At 51.6% G+C, this 17934-nt stretch overlaps 1 protein-coding gene across 2 annotated transcripts; it reads right to left on the bottom strand.

Moving 5' to 3' along the window:
• Positions 1-1879: 1879 nt before the first annotated feature.
• Plekhb1 (pleckstrin homology domain containing B1) lies at positions 1880-16627 on the bottom strand. Of its 2 annotated transcripts, XM_028877535.2 has the most exons (8): positions 16463-16627; positions 14898-14973; positions 13272-13424; positions 12610-12712; positions 11451-11490; positions 7875-7979; positions 3615-3714; positions 1880-3068 (listed from the first exon to the last, which is right to left on the bottom strand). In XM_028877535.2, exons 2-8 carry the CDS (start codon positions 14932-14934, stop codon positions 2932-2934), a joined length of 675 nt encoding a protein of 224 aa, XP_028733368.1. In that variant the 5' UTR covers positions 14935-14973; positions 16463-16627; the 3' UTR covers positions 1880-2931. The 2 variants fall into 2 exon arrangements, with proteins under 2 accessions (XP_028733368.1, XP_028733369.1); XM_028877536.2 differs by lacking the exon at positions 7875-7979.
• Between the last annotated feature and the right edge of the window lie 1307 nt (positions 16628-17934).

The following is a 17934-nucleotide window of genomic DNA, read 5'->3' as shown; positions in this document are numbered from 1 at the left end:
GACTAATTACTTTAGCTGACACGATGATGCATATGTGTAAATGCAGTACTGAGAAGCCTGAGGCAGAAAGATTGTGAGTTCAAGGTTGGCATGGGTTATAAAGTCATAGGTTGGGGGGGCACATGACCTTGCAAGCAGGGCTTCTAACCACATTAGCCCATTGCTGGTTTTAAACTTGAGCTTTAGCCAGCTGTGACGGCACACACCTTTAATCCCAGCACTCAGGAGGCCATAGCAGGTGGATCCTGAGTTCGAGGACAGCCAGAGCTACACAGAGAAACTCCGTCTCAAAAAGCCAAAAATAAATCAATTTAAGGTTTTTTGGAACTCAAGCATATTTTTAAACCATTCAGATAGAATTGAACCGCATAAAACAGTTCTTATGACTCCAAAGTCTGAAGTATTTACTCTCTGGCCATGTACAGAACAAAGGAGATCCCTGCCTTAGGTCAGCCACATCTGACTCTCCTGCCCCATTTCAAAAATAGAGGCCACGGCCAGAGAACTTACTGTCTTCAGAGCTAGCATTAGTGCACTACAGTTGCCACAAGAAAGAAGTGTTGATGAAAACAGGTAAGGTCCTGCAGTGAGATGAGGCTTGGGGGATTGGCCCTGTGGTTCATGGAACTCTAGTGTAAGATTTGCCCCCTCTGCTCAACTTGATATTATGGTTTTAGTCAGATTTTTCTTTGGGCCGCCAGCTCCCAAATAGTGACACAGAGACTAATTATGAAAGCTCAGCCTTAGCTTAGGCTTGTCCCACTAGCTCTTATAACTTGAATTAACCCATTTCTCTTAATCTACATTCTATCTCGTACCACCCATCCTGCTTCTTCCATGTCTCCTCTCATCCCTGGTCCCTGGCTGGCGACTCCACCTTCTCACTTATATCTCTTGCCTAGCTATTGGCCCTTCAGCTTTTTATTACGCCCCAGTCACAGCATACATTTTCACACAGTGTACAAATACCCCACAACATATGTTCATTCTCAGTGCCTATGCTTGAGACAGATGACAGCTTCCTCAGTGTAGAGGTGTCTCATTCTCAATGCATGAATCTAGCTTCCAGCCCTGGCTGCCCTGTGTGTTCCTTTCTTTGGCTTAAATCAGTTTTAGCAGCGATTTCTGCTATTTGTCAGCCTCCAGAAGCCTGATGCAGGTTCTGTTTGTCCCTAGCCACCAGGTTTCTATGAGAACAATTAATTGGTCCTGCTAAGGTAGGGAAGCTACTGTGGAAACAATCCGAACTCTGGAAGCTGAGAAGGTAGCTCAGTCAGCAGAGTCCTTGTCACATAAACATGAGAACTTGGGTAAAAAGCTGGGTGACAGCATGAACCTTTAATCTCAGCCATGGGAAGGCAGAGACAAGAGGATCCCTGAGGCTTACTGGCCAGTCAGTTTAGCCAAACTGGTGAGACATGTCAAAAATAAGGTGAAGATTGATAAAGACACTCTGGCTGTTGACCTGTGATATGCGTGTGTGTACAGACATGGAAATATTCTAACATCAGAGGTTTCAGCAGGCAGTGCCAGCTCTGGATTATCCATCAGCTCAGAGTATAGAACAGAGACCCTAGCATAGCTTCTCCTTTTGAGTCCTCAGAGATGGCCAGCTTCCATCTGCCGTGTTATGGGTAGGGAAAGTGAGGTCTAGAAATGAGTTGTCACAGCCGCAGGCGGTGATGGCGCACGCCTTTAACCCCAGCACTTGGGAGGCAGAGGCAGGCTGATCTCTGAGTTCGTAGGCCAGCCTGGTCTACAAAGTGAGTTCCAGGAAAGGTGCAAAGCTTTTCACCAATTCCATCCAACTTCATAATGCACTCTATCAGTAAATGGTGGGTCACAGAGATGTCCTGAGGAACAAAAGAAGCAGAGCCAGTTCTGGGGACAGTCACGTCTTTATTAGTGTGTGCAGCTGAGCCAATGGAGCCTACCCTCGTCTACAGGGAATAATAGTGGAGATCCTAGCCACTGGGCGAGGGATTTTAGCTTTTCTCTTGGCGACTGGGACAGGGTAGTGGAAGAGTGTGGAACAGGATCAAATGGAGAGATTGCTTGCCACATACAGGCAGGCACATGAGGGGTTCCCCAGGACGGTGCCAAGGTGGGTCAGGCACCAGAGTGAAGGAAGAGAAAAAGCCTCAGATGGTAACAGTCACAGTAGAGCTGAGCTCCTGGGATCAGAAAGGCATTTCCTAATGGAAGCAACTTCCTAAGGCTGGAGGTCCCAAGGAGCTCACCTGTCCACAGCCAGGAAACCCAGGGCTTTAGCTCACCTATCATGGGGCAGCTAGTAGTGGGAAGAAGGTGCCAAACTCCGTGTATGGAGAAGGGATATGTGCCAGTACTAACAAAACGGGCAAGATGCTCGTTATAGTTGAAATCGTGAAACTTTCCTCCATAAAACGCGCATCACCTTTCTCCAGCAAGCCCCTTGGCCTGGAGGACACCACAGTCCAAACCCTGCCTCAACACCAAGCCAACTGTACTCTGATGCTTTAGACCTGTAAGGATGCTCTCTGCTCATTCTTGCTGCCAACGGCACCCAGACTGCCTGCCTTGCCCCCCCCCCCACGTGTCCTTGTCAGACTAGTAACTGTAGCTTTGCTTTCTTGTGATCTCCATTCCTCAGACACTTGGAGCCAAATGAAGTCATATTTGCTGTATCTAGAAGAAATATATCTCTGTATGTGGTGTATGGGGGTGCCTGGCAATAGGTGAGGATTTCGGCCAAGTCTGCCTAAGATGTTAGCTTCCTCTGAGAGGGAGGGAGGCTAAGTGCTGAGAGGAATGGGCTGGGGTAGAGAGCTTAATGGAGAGGAAAAGGTCAGAATGAGGCAGGGTTTAAATGGTAGACAGCAGAGGGCGGTCCGAGACCCATGAAGGGGTCTTGTGTTCTACATGCACTTGCAGAGGTCGGAGCCCCGGGGCTCAGAACCAGCAAGGCGACCACATGAGGGAGCCGAGAGCAGCACCCGTGGCAGCCCCAGCAAGCATGCCCATGGCCAGAGGGGCGCCCGAGCTGTAGCAGGGATCCTCTCTCACTATCACGTGTGTCACACCAGGGCCTGTAAGAAGAGCCAGAGGGTCAGGGTCAGCCCCTGGGACCCTAATCCAGTCCCACGTTAAGGTATGAACTCATTCTGCTCTGCAGCCAGAGGAACAGACTTTGCACCTGCCACTGCGTCCTACAGGTCAAACACTAAACACTGATGTTTAGTGACCATGGTGCTGGGACTATGCTACAGGACACCTCCGGATCCCTAGGCGCCTGGGGATCTGTGCAATATCTGAGGATGGACACTAGTCACCAAGACCTTGGGAATAGGAAGGTGGTTGCCATTCCTGCAATAGCCACCTGGGGTCGCCAGCAGCACAGGAATGTCATTGCTGGGCAGTCTGGCTGAATAGGGCCTGCCTGTGGAGGCTGAGAGATCAGAGCAGGAGTAGCATGGCTGTTTAGAATCTTGGGATCTGGACTGGGGTACTACTGGTGGGATTTGAAAAGTACATGTACCCTAAAAGGGCGAAGCCTAGTCTTCACTGATAGGTCATGGACACGGTCTGGTGCAGGGTTGTGGTGGGCAGAGGGTAGGCATGCCAGGGGCACTTACCTGCATAAGGTGGCCCATAGTAGCTGCGGACGTAAGTGGCCTCGTGCGCGTTGGGGGGCACCACCTCGTAGTAGTCCTGATACGGGCTGTAGACGCGTACCTGGGAAGTCCGGTCAGGTCAAATGCCCAGGAACTTCCTGGTCTGGGTTTGGTCCTGACCCCTTCATTCTCCTGTGGCCGCCCTCCTTCCGGGGTACCAGGAAGCTAATGGAAAAGGCACTGCCTCCCGATAAGAGTCCATGACTCTCCTCCTCTAAAACTTCAACCTTTACATCCAGCTCCCAATGATGCCTTTTCTCCTACCTTGGCTTCCTACGTTGCTCAAATTTCCCATGGCCCCCAAATTCCCTTTATAGGTCTCACAACTCGACCATCCTTTCACTTGGAGAACCATAACTGATTACTGTCCTAGTCACAGGGAGAGAGAACTCTGGCCGAGCCCTAGGCATGAATTAGAGGAGGAGTGAGGCAAAGGAAAGGAGGAATAGGGAAGAGAAGTATTGAAATAACTATCATCCAGCATCTACTGCAGAGCAGGTCCCAAGGGAGGTGCTGTCCTGTGTTACCACCTCTGATCCTTAAAGACAGGTGTTGCAGCCGGGCGGTGGTGGCGCACGCCTGTAATCCCAGCACTTGGGAGGCAGAGGCAGGCGGATCTCTGTGAGTTCGAGGCCAGCCTGGGCTACAGAGTGAGTTCTAGGAAAGGCGCAAAGCTACACAGAGAAACCCTGTCTCGAAAAAAAAAAAAAAAAAAAAACAGGCGTTGCTATCTCCAGTACCCAGTGCTGCCCTCCCCTTCAGGCTTCTACCAACCTCCCAAAGCCTAGCTCACAAGTCACCCACTCCAGGAAGCCCTCCTGGTCTCAGAAGTATTTCTTCTCGGGTTCTCTGTGAATTGGATAGTCTCCTCCTTATCCTCTGTCTTAACCTTTCTACCTGCTCCCCAGATGTGTACCACTCAAAGACAAGGCCCTCAGTTTGTGTCACCAGCAGGAGATAGCACATGACAGGAGTCGGTAAATACATGCATGATTAACAGTAACTGCCAATCCATACCTGCCACTTTACTCATGGGGTAGCAGACCTGGAGGGGGTCAGGGCCCCCTTATCTCCTGGGACACTCCCTCTTAACCCCCTTCTGGTTTTGTGTCTCTCACACCAGAATGTCACAACTCTCTTTAGAAGTTCGTACCTGCGGTGGTGGCGCACGCCTTTAATCCCAGCACTCAGGATGTAGAAACAGGTGGATCTCTGAGTTCGAGACCAACCTGGTCCACATAGCTAGTTCCAGGACAGCTAAGGCTACACAAAGAAACCCTGTCTCAAAAAACTAAAACAAAAAAAAGGTCTGTATGTGTCCAACTAACACAGATTGTGCTACCTCTCCACCTCACCGCTGTTCTTTCTGGAAATGTTCTTGTCTGTAAATGCCACCACCATGCACCTGAACCAAGCAATCATGTGGGCACCTTAATTAAAGGGTTCCTTCTTCATTTTGCCCTTTTGTATATATGGAGGGGTGTGTGTGTGTGTGTGTGTGTATGTATGTAGAAGTCAGGTTGATGCAAGGTGTCTTTTTTTTTTTTTTTTTTTTTTTTTGATTTTTTGAGACAGGGTTTCTCTGTAGCTTTGGAGCCTGTCCTGGGACTCGCTCTGTGGACCAGGCTGGCCTCGAACTCACAGAGATCCACCTGCCTCTGCCTCTGCCTCCCGAGTGCTAGGGTTACAGGTGTTCACCACCACTGCCTGGCTGCAAAATGTTTTTCTTAATCACTTCAACTTTATTGTTGAGACAGTTTCTCACTAAACTTGGAACTTGCTGGTTCACCCTGACTGCCAGGCCAACAAGCCCCCAGCACCCTCCTGTCTCTACTTCCCTGGCACTGAGATTGTGGGAAGCACTGTTTTCACCTGGGTGCTGGGGGTCTAACCAGGTCCTCATGCTTTCATGAACTCTCCCGACCGAGCCATCACCCCATTTCTGAGACAGGATTTCCTGCAGCCTAGCTTGGCCTTGAACTCACTCTGTTTTCTTCCGTGTGATGTTGGGGTTTGAACCCAAGGCCTGGTGTGTGTTAGGCAGGCGTGTACCACTGAGCTCCATTTCCACCTCTTGGTACCCTTCTCTTAGCACACTGGTCTTTCACACAAGGTCTTAGGATTCTCTCTTCACAATATGCTCTTCTGACAGCCTACTGGCCGATGCCGAGAGAGTAAGGCACTGGCTTTAGCAACTTGGACACTAGCGTGATCTTGGTGGGGAAGAGTGTTTTTCAAAGGAATGGGTGGGGAGAAGTCAGAGAAGACTGAAGAATCCTTAAGGGGGGCAAGGAATCAATCTTACTCCATGAGCCCGCCCTGAAGCTACAGTGAGCTGGCCTCTGTGAGGCTCTGGAGTGGGTGGAAAATACAACCTCATGTCTCTCCAGGGCTCCTGTCCCTACCCTCCAGCTCTGGGAGGCCCAGAAGAAAACTCAGAGCACCTGGCAACAGGCAGGTCACCCCAGAGACCTCCTGAACAGAAGCCTGAGGGCTTCTCCCATGGTCCAGCCCCTCCTGTGGGCGGAAACAGTGTTGTCCGATCAGTGAGTTACATGTAAATAACCTCCTGGCCTCATCTAAAAGTGTCGAGTTCTGAGGTTTACGATCTTTCAAATCCCATTTTTTAGTGCCACTTGAAGTCCCAGGCCTCTCTGTGATGAACTGAGTAACACTGATCAAGTTAAGTTAACCTCTCGGAACATGTGGCTCATTAATCCTGGGAGACTCCAGCAAAACAGCATCTATTGACCAAGGACTTCTGGGCTCAGTTGTTTTGCCTGCCACAGTCACCAGAAGCCTCACCCCATCCCCAGTATTGGGGATCAACCCAGTGCCTCCCACATGCTAAGCATGTACTCCACCACTGAGACACAACCCAACCCCAGAAGTCAGCCCTGAACATGCAGATTTCCATGCTAGGGGTATATATAGTTCAGTGTTAAAAGCAGTGTTTGCCTAGCATGTGTGAAGCTCTGAGGCTAATCCCCAACACCACAAAAAATATTTACATAAATATAGTACAGTTCCTAGGCCCCACCCTAGACTCCAGCAGGCAGAGGTTACCAACATTTGTTGCTGTCATGGAAGTCCCTAAGCAACTCTAAAACACAGCATCAATGAGCAAGAAAAAGAGTTTGCAATTGACCACATAATAAGACCACAGGCTCCCATGTTCACTCACATAGCGCTAGACCAGGTGTTATGCTGAGCCCTGGGGACAGAGAAAGAGTGGAGATCCAGAACCTGTGTGCTGGCTGATCTTCATTGTCAGTTTAACTGGACTTGGAATCACCTGGGAGACACACCTCTGGGTGTGTCTGTGCTGTGTTTCCAGAGACTTAACTAAGGACGAGAGACCCCTCTGAATAGGACAGCACCCCGCTATGGTATGGGTTAGACTTCCAGACGAACTGAAAAGGGGAAATAAAAAAGCCAGCCAGACACTGGCATTCCCCTTTCTCTGGCTGAATGTGAGCAAGCAGATTCCCACCACCATGCCTCCCTCCCCACAACGGAGGAGTGTACCCTGGAACTATAAACCAACATAAATCTCTCATTCCTTAAGTTGCTTCTTGTGAGAGATACTTGGTCACAGCGATAAGAAAAGTAACTACTACATCCTGATTCCAAGAAACATCCAGAGCAAGGATAGACCCAAACTAAGTCTCTTCCTTTCTTTCCTTACTCATTCTGTGAGCTATTCATGCCAGTTCCTTAGAAAGGGGGTACGAACAGACTGTCCCCCATCACTGAGCACATGCTGTACACCCAGCCCTGTGCTGGGCTTCACTGGGCAGAGCAAATGAGTCCTGGTCCTTGCCCTGGAGGAAGTTCCAGTTTCAGAGGGTCTAAGCAGATGGGAATAAAGTGACTTTTAGGCCAGGCAGAACGAAGCCAGTGCTAAGAACCAGTGACAGTGCTGTCCTCACTAAGGAGGTGGCAGCCTCTGAGGTAGTTCTTTCAGGGTGAGCATCAACTGGCCAGGTGAACGAAGAAGCTAAGGGTTCGGGCAGCAGAGGACAGCGTGGGTATCCGCAGGAGGTGAGAACCAGGGCAGCTGCAGCAGAGGACAGAGCAAGCACAGGGCTGAGGAGACGTGTGGTCCAGTGAGGAAGGAAGCCATTGATGTCCGTGAACAGGGAAGGGATGGGACAGGTGGCTTTGGAGGCTCATCCTGATGGCCCGAAAGGAGGCAGGAAAGGCTGAGCTTGCACTTACCCAGATCCGCCTCTCAACCTTACAGGGCTTCCAGGAGAGGGTCGTACACCTGACCTTAGGGCAAACCCGACGGCTCCTGGGTGGGACGGTGGCTCCCGCTGGGGCCTGCTCCAGCCACAGAAACCCAAGAAGGGAGAGGGAGGGAGATGTCAGATGCCCTTTACACCTTAAGAGACTGGGAGATGTTACCAGGCCCTTACCAGTGTCCTGTGCCAGCTGTTCGTGTGCCGGGGAAGGTCAGAGACGGGGAAAGGGGTGTCAACTACTCAGGAAGAAGGAACAATGGCCTCCTTCTCGATCCCCTCTCCCCCCGCCCCCCGCCTCAGTTTCATGCACATGGGGATCCCAATCTCTTTACCCCCATAATTCCAGCCTCATCTGTGACTATATCCCCCATGAGCCTCCTCCCCAGAGTGGGGCATGTGGAGATACAAAGCACAGGCCACTCCTACATAGGCTCAGGGACAAAGAAGCCCACAGACATGGATGTGAACAGACAGACAGACAGACACAAATACAAATACAAGCAGCAGCCCTAGCAAGCCAGAGCCCGGAGGAATGTGTATTTGGGGAGCAAAGAGAGGGAGCATGGAGGGCCAGGCAGAGGGGAGGGGTCAGTACAGCAGGCAGGTGGACAGGCAGAGGGGAGAGGTGACGGGCAGAGGGGAGAGGTGACGGGCAGAGGGGAGAGGTGACGACAGGCAGAGGGGAGAGGTGACGGGCAGAGGGGAGCAAGACAGCTTCATAGAGTCACCGAGTGCAGAACGGTCAGCCCTCACCTCCTTCCTGAGTCTTCAGTGCCACTGACTGGCCCTGCTGGTGGGGGAGGGCAGGGGAGACGGGACTTTGGAGCTCAGAGGATGGTTAGCCGACCTGGCTCTTTGCCCCTGATGATTTTTGGTCCTCCTTACTTCTAGTTTCTTGCAACCACCTCCCACCTGAAAACCCAAGGCGGCCCCCAATGTCTGACTGCAGCCTCGGGAGGGAAAAAATCTATTTCTCCAACTAGACTTTGAGACCTTTCATGACCTGACCCTGATGACTTCAGATGTCACTTCTCCAATGCCACTCCCTCCATGGAAAACCTTCCAACCGGGCCAGACTCCAGCCCTTAGGTGCACACATTTGCAAGCATGCGCACACACAAATCCATCTCCCCTGCCTTGGCTCACATAGCTCCTCCTACCAATGCCAGCCTCCTTACTAAGTCCGCTAAGCAAGTCTCCAGTAAAGGCTCCTCCAATGACTTAGGATCATCAGACTCTGAACGGGCCATTTCTCCTTTCTCAACCTCAGCTTCCCCATCTGTAAAGTGGGACTAATAAACCAACTGCCACCCACCCCAGCCCTTGTTGGAAGATGAAGTGACATAACCAGGCCAGGTAATTAGCACAGTGTCTGGCCCTCCCCAGGTGGATATACTCCAGAGGGCTTCTAACTGTCTTGACACTCTCCAGGTGAGAGAAGTCTCAACTGTGCCACTGGCAGAAGCGGCAAGCAGAGTCTGGAGTCCGGCAGGTGGGGGCCCACGCTGGGCCTCAGGCAATGCTTCAGACTCTCACCTCCACCAGTCACTAAGCACGCTTACCTGCATCTCCTAAATGCCTGGGCTCCTCAGCCTGGCGGCCAGCAAGACGTTATCCAGACCTGCAGCCTGTTGTAGGGAGACTGGCCCCAGCTCCTGGCTGGTCCCTGGTTATTCACTCTCACCCACTACCATTGACTCCCTTCCTACCAGTCGGCCTCTTTGTGCTTGTTTTGGAGACAGGGTCTGGCTCTCTGGTCCAGACTGAGCCCAAGCTTATAGTTATACTGTCTCTGCCTCCCGAGTGCTGGGATCACAAGCCCACACTGCCGCACCAGCTCCAGGATGGCTTTTTGAAAATACAAGTCTGGGACTGAAGAGAATGCTCAGTCTGCAACGTGCCTGCCTCGCAAGCACAAGAACCTGACTTCCGTCCCCTGCATCCATGTAACAAGCCGTGATGGCAGACACAGGAGGATCCCTGGGCTTGTTGGCCAGCCGCCCTTACTAAACCGGTGAGCCCAGGTCCCAGTGAGCAGCCCCGTCATGAAACAAGGTGACTGGCTGAGTCAGGCGGTGGTGGCGGTGGCACTCAGGAGGCAGAGGCAGGCGGATCTCTGTGAGTCCGAGGCCAGCCTGGTCTACAGAGTGAGTTCCAGGACAGCCAGGGCTACACAGAGAAACCCTGTCTCCAAAAACCAAAAACATAAATAAATAAATAAATAAATAAATAAATAAATAAATAAATAAATAAATAAATAATAAATAAAATGATGGCTGTTGAGGAACACCACCCAAGGTTGACCTCTGGCCTCCACACACCTGTGCGCACACCCACAAATACACGGGCACACCATACATACAAATAAATGAGTACAAAGATTTTAAAAGATAGCTCGGGTCTGGTCAGCCCATTCCTTTCATTTTGCTTAGAAACCGTCAACAGCTTACTGGTGCTCTTTGCAGAAACCAGTACTCTTAGAGCAAGGCATGACAGTTTATGCCTGTAATTCTAGCACTTGGAAAGCTAAGGCAGGAGGATCACTGCAAATTTGAGGTCAGTCTGGGCTACATGAGTTCAAGGCTAGCTTGGAATTCAAAGTCATACTCTAAATAATGTAACCAATATTCTTAGTACAAGGCACAGGCCTGACCCCCCACAAGCTCTCCTTCCCCACTGTCCTTCACCCTCATTCCTGGGCTTCAGCCAGCCTGACATCCTTTATTTGTTTGTTCGAGACAGGGTTTCTCTGTGTAGTTTTGGTGCCTGTCTTGGATCTCACTCTGTAGACCAGGCTAGCCTCAAACTCACAGAGATCTGCCTGGCTCTGCCTCCCAGGTGCTGGGATCAAAGGTGTGTGCCACCACCACCCCGGCCAACCTGACATCTGAACCCTTCAGGCCTTTGCACACACTGGTCCCTCTTACCTGGAAAACTGTTTCCTTCACCATAGCCCCACCTCTCACCCAATTTATGTTTATCCTTCAAGTCTCAGCTTCCAGTGAACTCACACCTGGATCAGACCACCAAAAGGGTCACACACGGCGTGCCTCTGCCAGAGCAGCGGCCGATATCAAAATGGAATAATGAATTCATTAGCTGTGTTTATATCTAGCCCCTTCCAGGCTGCGTGCAGGAGGGCAGAGACTGCATGCTGTGGTTTGCTTCCACCCCTGGCCCCTGGCATGGCCCCTGACACATAGTAAGAACCCAATCCATATCTGTTGTGTGGACGAATGAGCCTGTCGTCTCCAGAGAGCAGACAATAGCCCGCCGCCTCACAGGACTGTCTGAGTGGCATCTTGACTGACATATGTCCCTCACATCTAGCTTCCCTGCAATCCTCCAAGTCTTCATGGAGGCATCTCTCCCTCCCTCCTGGGAGCCCCTGCTCACTCCTCCCTTCTCCACGGGGGACTCCAGGGGACTGAATCTGCCCGCATTGCATCTCTCCACTCCAGACTGAACTAATAGGCAGAGACCGAGTCTGAGTCACCCATGATTCCATGGCATGTGGGGGAAGGGGGAGGGGGGAAGAGGAGGGACTCACCGGGGTGGAATTCGCTTCCAACAGTGCTGTCTTCCATGCTCTGTAAAGGAAAGGTTTGCAGGGTAGGCATATGTAGACGCTCATCCCCAACCCAGCCCTTAGCCCCACCTCTCCCAACTCTCAGGTCAACACAGGCAACTGCTCTACTGCCCTAGTCACGTGGGTGGGCCCTGAGGTAACCTAGTAACTCTTTGTTGGTGGTTGGGTTTGGTTTTTGTTTTGTTTGGTTTTTGTGTTTTTGTTTTTATGAGACAGAGTTTCTTCTGTGTAGCCCTGGCTGTCCTGGAACTCTCTGTAGACCAGGCTGACCTCAAACTCGGAGATCCACCTGCCTCTGCCTCCCGAGGGCTGGGATGACAGGTGTGTGCCACCACCACCTGGCAAGCTAATAACTCAGTCCAGCCTCCTCTCCTCAGTTATCCCAACTGAGTTGGGGCAGGGGTATCCTAGAGGACTTCCGAGTCTTGCATATCTGAGTGATGCTCTGCCTGCAACCCACCTCTACAATCTAACTTGCACAGTTTCCCAAAGCCGTGTCCCATGCCTCAGGAATGCCCAGTGGATCCAGGACAATTGGGCCTTTGTTGGTTGCCATGGCATCTGGCTGGGGTGGACAAGGCCGCTCTGTGCTATCTGCCCAGATCTTGGCTGCGCCCACACCCACACACCCATCTCTTTCCTTCTCCTCCAGGGCAGAGGCCCAGCTGCTCAGGCTGAGGGTAGGAGGGGAAAGAATGTAAGGGAATAGATGGCACTGAGGAGGATGCCCTCAGCCTCCCAGGATGGGCTGCATCTAATATTGGGGTGCCCTGCTCAGACACCCCTCCCCGTTGTTTTCTGACGGCAGGTCTAGGCCTACCCCTCAGCTCAGAATCCCACCATCAGGGCATCTCTCACAAGCAGGTCTTTTGAGATGCCTTTCAATCAGTCTGAGTGAGGGATCACTTTACCGGCTGCCAAATGTCTGATTCCAAATGTCAGGGACCCAGTACCCGGGACAGGTGTGCCTCTGTCTCCGAGTTCTCTGTGTATGCACCATTTACCAGTAGTTATTCCATTGTCCTGTGCTCAGCCTGTATGACACCTTGCTAACTGGCCTTAATCCCCTCTCTGGTTGCACCCCAAGATCCCGCTCCACACATCCTGTGAATCCACCCACATGGCATCATCCCGGGTCTCCGCACACAGGTGCAGGCGGGAACCCTCCCGGAGGTTCACCGTCAGCAGGCCGTCTCGGCTCCTGCCCTCTGGGGGCTGCACATCTGAAAGAAGACAGACACATACATGAGGATTCTAGAAACATAGGCCCTAGCTGCCCCCACCCCAGGAAACCACACCCAGCAGTAGGAATTGACTCTTGGGTCCTGTTTGCTGGTCATTGCCAACCTCTGATCCCACATACTGTCTTGAGAATCTGTCTGCTATACCCTCCAAACCCTTTCGACCTTTCCACGTTACTGTCTCCCGAGAGCATCTCTCAGTTACTGCACTATAGTATGGCTTCAGTCTTGGTTGAAGCGTTAGATTCACTGTGTGTCTCTAGGCCAGTGACATCACTTCTCTGAGCTTCCTTATTTCATCTTCCACCACTCTCTAGTACCTGCAGGTATTTTATCTGGACTAACCTCTGGGGTAAAGCATCGGGCGGGAACTCAACCAAGCACCAGACTCATAGCTAACTGACCTACAGTTGGCAAAAGCCCAGAAGCGGTGTTTGTGGGAGCCCTCTGAACGCAACCAAGAGCCTTCCAGTTGCAGTTCTCAGACACAGGAAAAACCCTGACATGGGCAGAGGTCCATCAAAGAAGTGCTTCTGCTCACCGTGACACTCTTGGCCGACCTTTATATCTCGGACATTGAAGTGGATAAGCACGCGGTCCTCCTCGTCCTGAGCCGTCTCATCATGGTAGTAACCCAGCGTGCCGTCCAACCACAGAGCAAACCAATTCCGCTTCCAGCGGCGGAGGATGGAGCCTGCACGATATTCCGGACCCACCAGGGAAGCTGAACCCTACCTTGTTAGGGGCAAGAGCCCCAGAAGGGCTCCCCAAGTCCCCTCAGCTCTGGCCCCCACGACTATCACTTCTTTCTTGTCTATCTACCCTCTAAAATGAGGACAAGGCCTCTTTTCTGCATTTCTCAGCCCTGCCAGCCACTGGCCGCTCATACCAACTTGTGGGAGCTTCCCAGAAAAGCCCACAGCTCTTCAAAGGCAAAGACCTCTCCCTACTGGAAGCCTCGATCTTGTCTCTTAGCTCTGGTTTGAGTGACAGTTATGGGTCTCTGCCTCTTGCACAGCATTGGGGTCTGCACTTCCCCACATGAGGTCCTAAAACCCAGCAGGACGGGTGTCTGCCAAACCAAATGAACTGAGAGTGGACAGGGGCAAGGGCCATGGGGGCTCCTAGCCCAAAGGTCTCCAAGCCAGCTCCTCTTCAGTTTACAGCACTGGCTGGATGATGGGGGGCAGGGAGGGGACTGGGGCCACTGTGGCTCTAGACATTTTACAACTGAAATGGTAATAGGACATATAAAACATTAGAGGTGGTGGTGGCGCACGCCTTTAATCCCAGCACTCAGGAGGCAGAGCCAGGCGGATCTCTGTGAGTTTGAGGCCAGCCTGGGCTACAGAGTGAGTTCCAGGAAAGGTGCAAAGCTACACAGAGAAACCCTGTCTTGAAAAACCAAAAAAAAAAAAAAAAAATTAGAGGGCTTCCTAGCCAGGTGTGGAGGCCCACACCTATAGTTCCAGCACTCAAAGGAATTCAAGGCTAGTCTGGACTCTAAGGCCCATCTCAGAGAAAATACATAAAATTGGGCATGGTGGTACTTGCCTGTAATCCCAGCACTCAGATGGTAGAGACAGTTCAAGGTTATATTTGGCCACATAGTGAGTCTGAGGCCAACTAGGGTTACATGAAACTTTGTATTCCCCCAAAGCCTCACAACATGCCCCCCAAAAGAGGACTTCTTAGAGCTATGGTTCTGAAAAAAGAGATGTATCTCACTTTGCTCTGGACTTTGGCCTGTGTCCCGCTTGGGTTGGGGTGCTATGGACACACAAGGCATCAAACTTAGTCTGTACCCCAGGAACGCGCAGTTTAGAGGCGAGGGTCAGTATGGGCTGGGGAAGGGAGGCGGGAATACTGACTGGTAAGAACAGTTTTAAGTTAATGTGGAGACTGAGAAGGGAGCCTCTGACCCAGCTTAGTGCTCCAGGGGAAGAGGGGGTTCACCAAACGAGGGAAATCTAGGCGGTCTAGAAGAGTGCATTTTTACTACACAGCCAGAAATGGGAAGAGCATGAATAAAGAGGAGGCCAAAGGTCCTGGTGTAGGGAGAAAGGTTCGCCATGATGTGTAGAACACACCGTTTCCCTCCGCCCCGCCCTGCCCAGGCCCAGAATCAGGTGCAAAGCAGACAAGGACTTGACCCAGAATCACTCACTCTGTCTCCACAGCCAGCCGCCCCTCACCAGGGCCATTTCTTCAAAAGGACTGTCCAGGGTGGAGTCGGGTGGGACCTGTCAGAGCCGGGATACACAGACCTCACAAATCAGTGCAGCTCCTGAGAGCGAAGCCCCCAGCCCTCCCTCCCTCGAGAGCCATCCAGGAACCAGGCAAGGCTGCCTTAGTAAACAAACTCAGGCCAGGCACCCTCCGCCCCACCCCCACCCCGCCCCCCAAGGCTCTGCTCCTGCAGAGAATGGGCACACTGTCCCGCTGGGGTCAGCAGGCAGCCACGCAGTAGGATCGGGTGGGGGTGGGGATGGGAGCCAGGCCAGGCTCAGTTCCAGAACCTTGCCAAGTCCCTGCTCCCTGCGCCTCTGGCCCAAAAGAGGCAGGTAAAGATGAAAGTGGGGAATTTTTTTTTTTTTTTTTTTTTTTTGTTTTTCGAGACAGGGTTTCTCTGTGTAGTTTTGTTGCCTGTCCTGGATCTTGCTCTGTAGACCAGGCTGGCCTCGAACTCACAGAGATCCGCCTGGCTCTGCCTCCCAAGTGCTGGGATTAAAGGTGTGCGCCACCACTGCCCGGAGAGGAATTCTTAAAGCTCATAAAATGTTAGAAAACTGGATTTGGAAATGGGACCAGCACACAATATCAAAGTCGGGGCAATGAGTTTCCATGCTAGGAAGAGCCATTTCTGAAGTACACACACTAACACTGCCATTAATCACTGTGTGCCTGGTGCATTTCTCTGCTTTCGCCATTATCTCTTCAGCTTCCCAACCATCCTCGCCATCATTCCAGTTTTAGAGACTGAGAAACTGGGCCTTGGAGAGGTCCAACCTTGACTACGAAGCAATGGAGCTCGGATCCACACCCAGCCACCTCAGCTTCTCTCCATGAGCTTTTAAAACACGAAATGCCAATTGGGTGTAGTGGCGCACGCCTTTAATCCTAGCACTCAGGAGGCAGAGGCAGGAAGAGCTCTGGGAATTGTAGGCTGACCTGGTCTACATAACGAGTTCCAGGCCAGCCAGACTTACACAGTGAGACTCTGTCTCAAAAAAAAAAAACAAAACCAAACAACAACAAAAAAAAAAACAACCACCGCAGGATCAGGCCGGCTCAGAATCATAACTGGGGGGTAGGGGTGGGGGCAAGCACTGCTAGTCTTTAAAGACACCGCCCCCCCAAGGTGATTCTAAAAGGCAGCGAAGTTTGCCAGGCGCTGCAAACCTCCCCAGACAGCCCTTTTAGGTGGAGACCTTCACTTTACAGGTGGTCGAACTGAGGGGGTCGGGGCGAGTGACACATCCCTGTGTGTGCTGCACAGAAGTCCAGGTGCCTTCTCTTATTAAAGGACGACTTACCTAAGAGCAGGCGCCTCTGCCCTTCCCCCACCTGCTCACACCTGTTGCTGCGCAACTCAGGCTGGCACACCTAGAGTGGAAGCCTGGGCCTCTTGGGTTTCTCCTCCGGCTCCTTCTCCTCTCCAAGTTCTGACATCGATCTTACCCGAGAGTCAGGTGCACACTCCCTCTCCAGTCCCCCTGGATGCACACCCACCTGTCCACACCTGCTGGGGGAACTGCCGCCACAAACGCCCGCTACTCGATGAAGCTGCTGCCCCAGCCAGTCGTACCTGCGCTTTGCATACCCTAGAGAGCTTGAGGCATGGCACTCCCCAGGCAGTGCCTGGGGCCTAGCTGCCCCCAGGCTCCGCCCTCCAGACCCAACTCACTCCCGGGGGGGTGGGGAGGGGCGTGGCATGGAGAAAGTCAATGACCGAGACATGCTGGGATTTGTAGTCTGCAGTCCTAGGCTGGGCAGAAGCTGCCTGGAGTAGCAGTTCTGTGCTGACCCCAGAAGGGGTAAGTAAAAAAGGCTACACATCTAATTTTATTTTCTTCCTTTCTCCTTTTCTTTTCTGTTTTGTAACAAGGATCTGCTTATATTTCCAGGGCTGCCCTTCAAATGATCTGCCTGAACAACCGGGTCTACGGGTGTGTACCGCCACACCCAACTTAATTTTCTGTTAGGACATTTATTTGTTTACTTATTCTTCATAAAATACTTTTGCCCTTTTGGTACTAGACCTGCTAAGTACTGATCTACACTCCATCCTTGACATAAAATAATTTCTCTTAAGAATGTGTGGATGGCCGGGTGGTGGTAGCACAGGCCTTTAATCCCAGCACTCGGGAGGCAGAGCCAGGAGGATCTCTGTGAGTTCGAGGCCAGCCTGGCTACCAAGTGAGTCCCAGGAAAGGCGCAAAGCTACACAGAGAAACCCTGTCTTGAAAAAACCAAAAAACAAACAAACAAACAAAAGAACACATGGCTGGAGGGGTAAGGGGAATGTCTCAGCACAAGGAACTGAGTTCAGATCCCCAGAACCCTCACTTTAAAAGCCAATATTGCAGTCCTGGTGAGAAAGAGAGCGGTGGATCCCCAGGGCTCACTGGCTTTCCAGCCTCGCCTGACCATGAATCCTAAGCCACCTTGCCTCAGAAAACAAGGTGGATAGCTACCGAGGAAGGGCACCTGAGGTTGAACTATGGCCTCCGCATGCACACGAATAGTCATTCACATCCCCACACACATAAAAATAATAAAATAATTTAAAAAGAGAGAGAGAGAGAGAGAGAGAGAGAGAGAGAGAGAGAGAGAGACAATGTGTGGTTGAAAGCCTGGCCTGACATCCTCAAGAGGTGGAGGCAAGTGCTGGAGCCTGGAGGCTCATCAAAGGTCAAGTCCAGTCTGGTCTAAGAGAGAGTTCCCAGACTACACAATGAGACCTTGTCTCAAAAACAATAAATTTTAAACGAAAACAAAAAGAATGTACAGCTTGAGGTCTCAATCTGAGAAGAGTCAGAAAGAGAAAGGATGAAGGGATCTCTAGTACAGATCTATAATCCTTAGATACCTGGGAGGCTGAGAAGCAAGAGGATCACAAGTTCAAGGCCAGCCTGAGCTACAGAATGAGTTCAAAGCCACCCTGGGCAACTTAGACTCCATCTCAAAATGTAAAAAAGAAA

This window comes from Peromyscus leucopus, chromosome 1 (genome assembly GCF_004664715.2).
Source record: "Peromyscus leucopus breed LL Stock chromosome 1, UCI_PerLeu_2.1, whole genome shotgun sequence".
NCBI classification, from domain to species: domain Eukaryota; kingdom Metazoa; phylum Chordata; class Mammalia; order Rodentia; family Cricetidae; genus Peromyscus; species Peromyscus leucopus.
The sequence above is the reverse complement of the archived record's forward strand: the minus strand, read 5'-3'. Positions and strand labels throughout refer to the sequence as shown.

What these genes read in the sequence shown, in the direction of transcription:
- Plekhb1 (XM_028877535.2), bottom strand. Translation starts at nt 14,934, where the DNA reads ATGGCCCTGGTGAGGGGCGGCTGGCTGTGGAGACAGA. An exon ending in GGTCGGCCAAGAGTGTCACG is followed by an intron (nt 12,713 to 13,271) that starts GTGAGCAGAAGC and finishes GTCTTCTTTCAG; the next exon opens with ATGTGCAGCCCCCAGAGGGC. An exon ending in GAGACCCGGGATGATGCCAT is followed by an intron (nt 11,491 to 12,609) that starts GTGGGTGGATTC and finishes TTTCCTTTACAG; the next exon opens with AGCATGGAAGACAGCACTGT.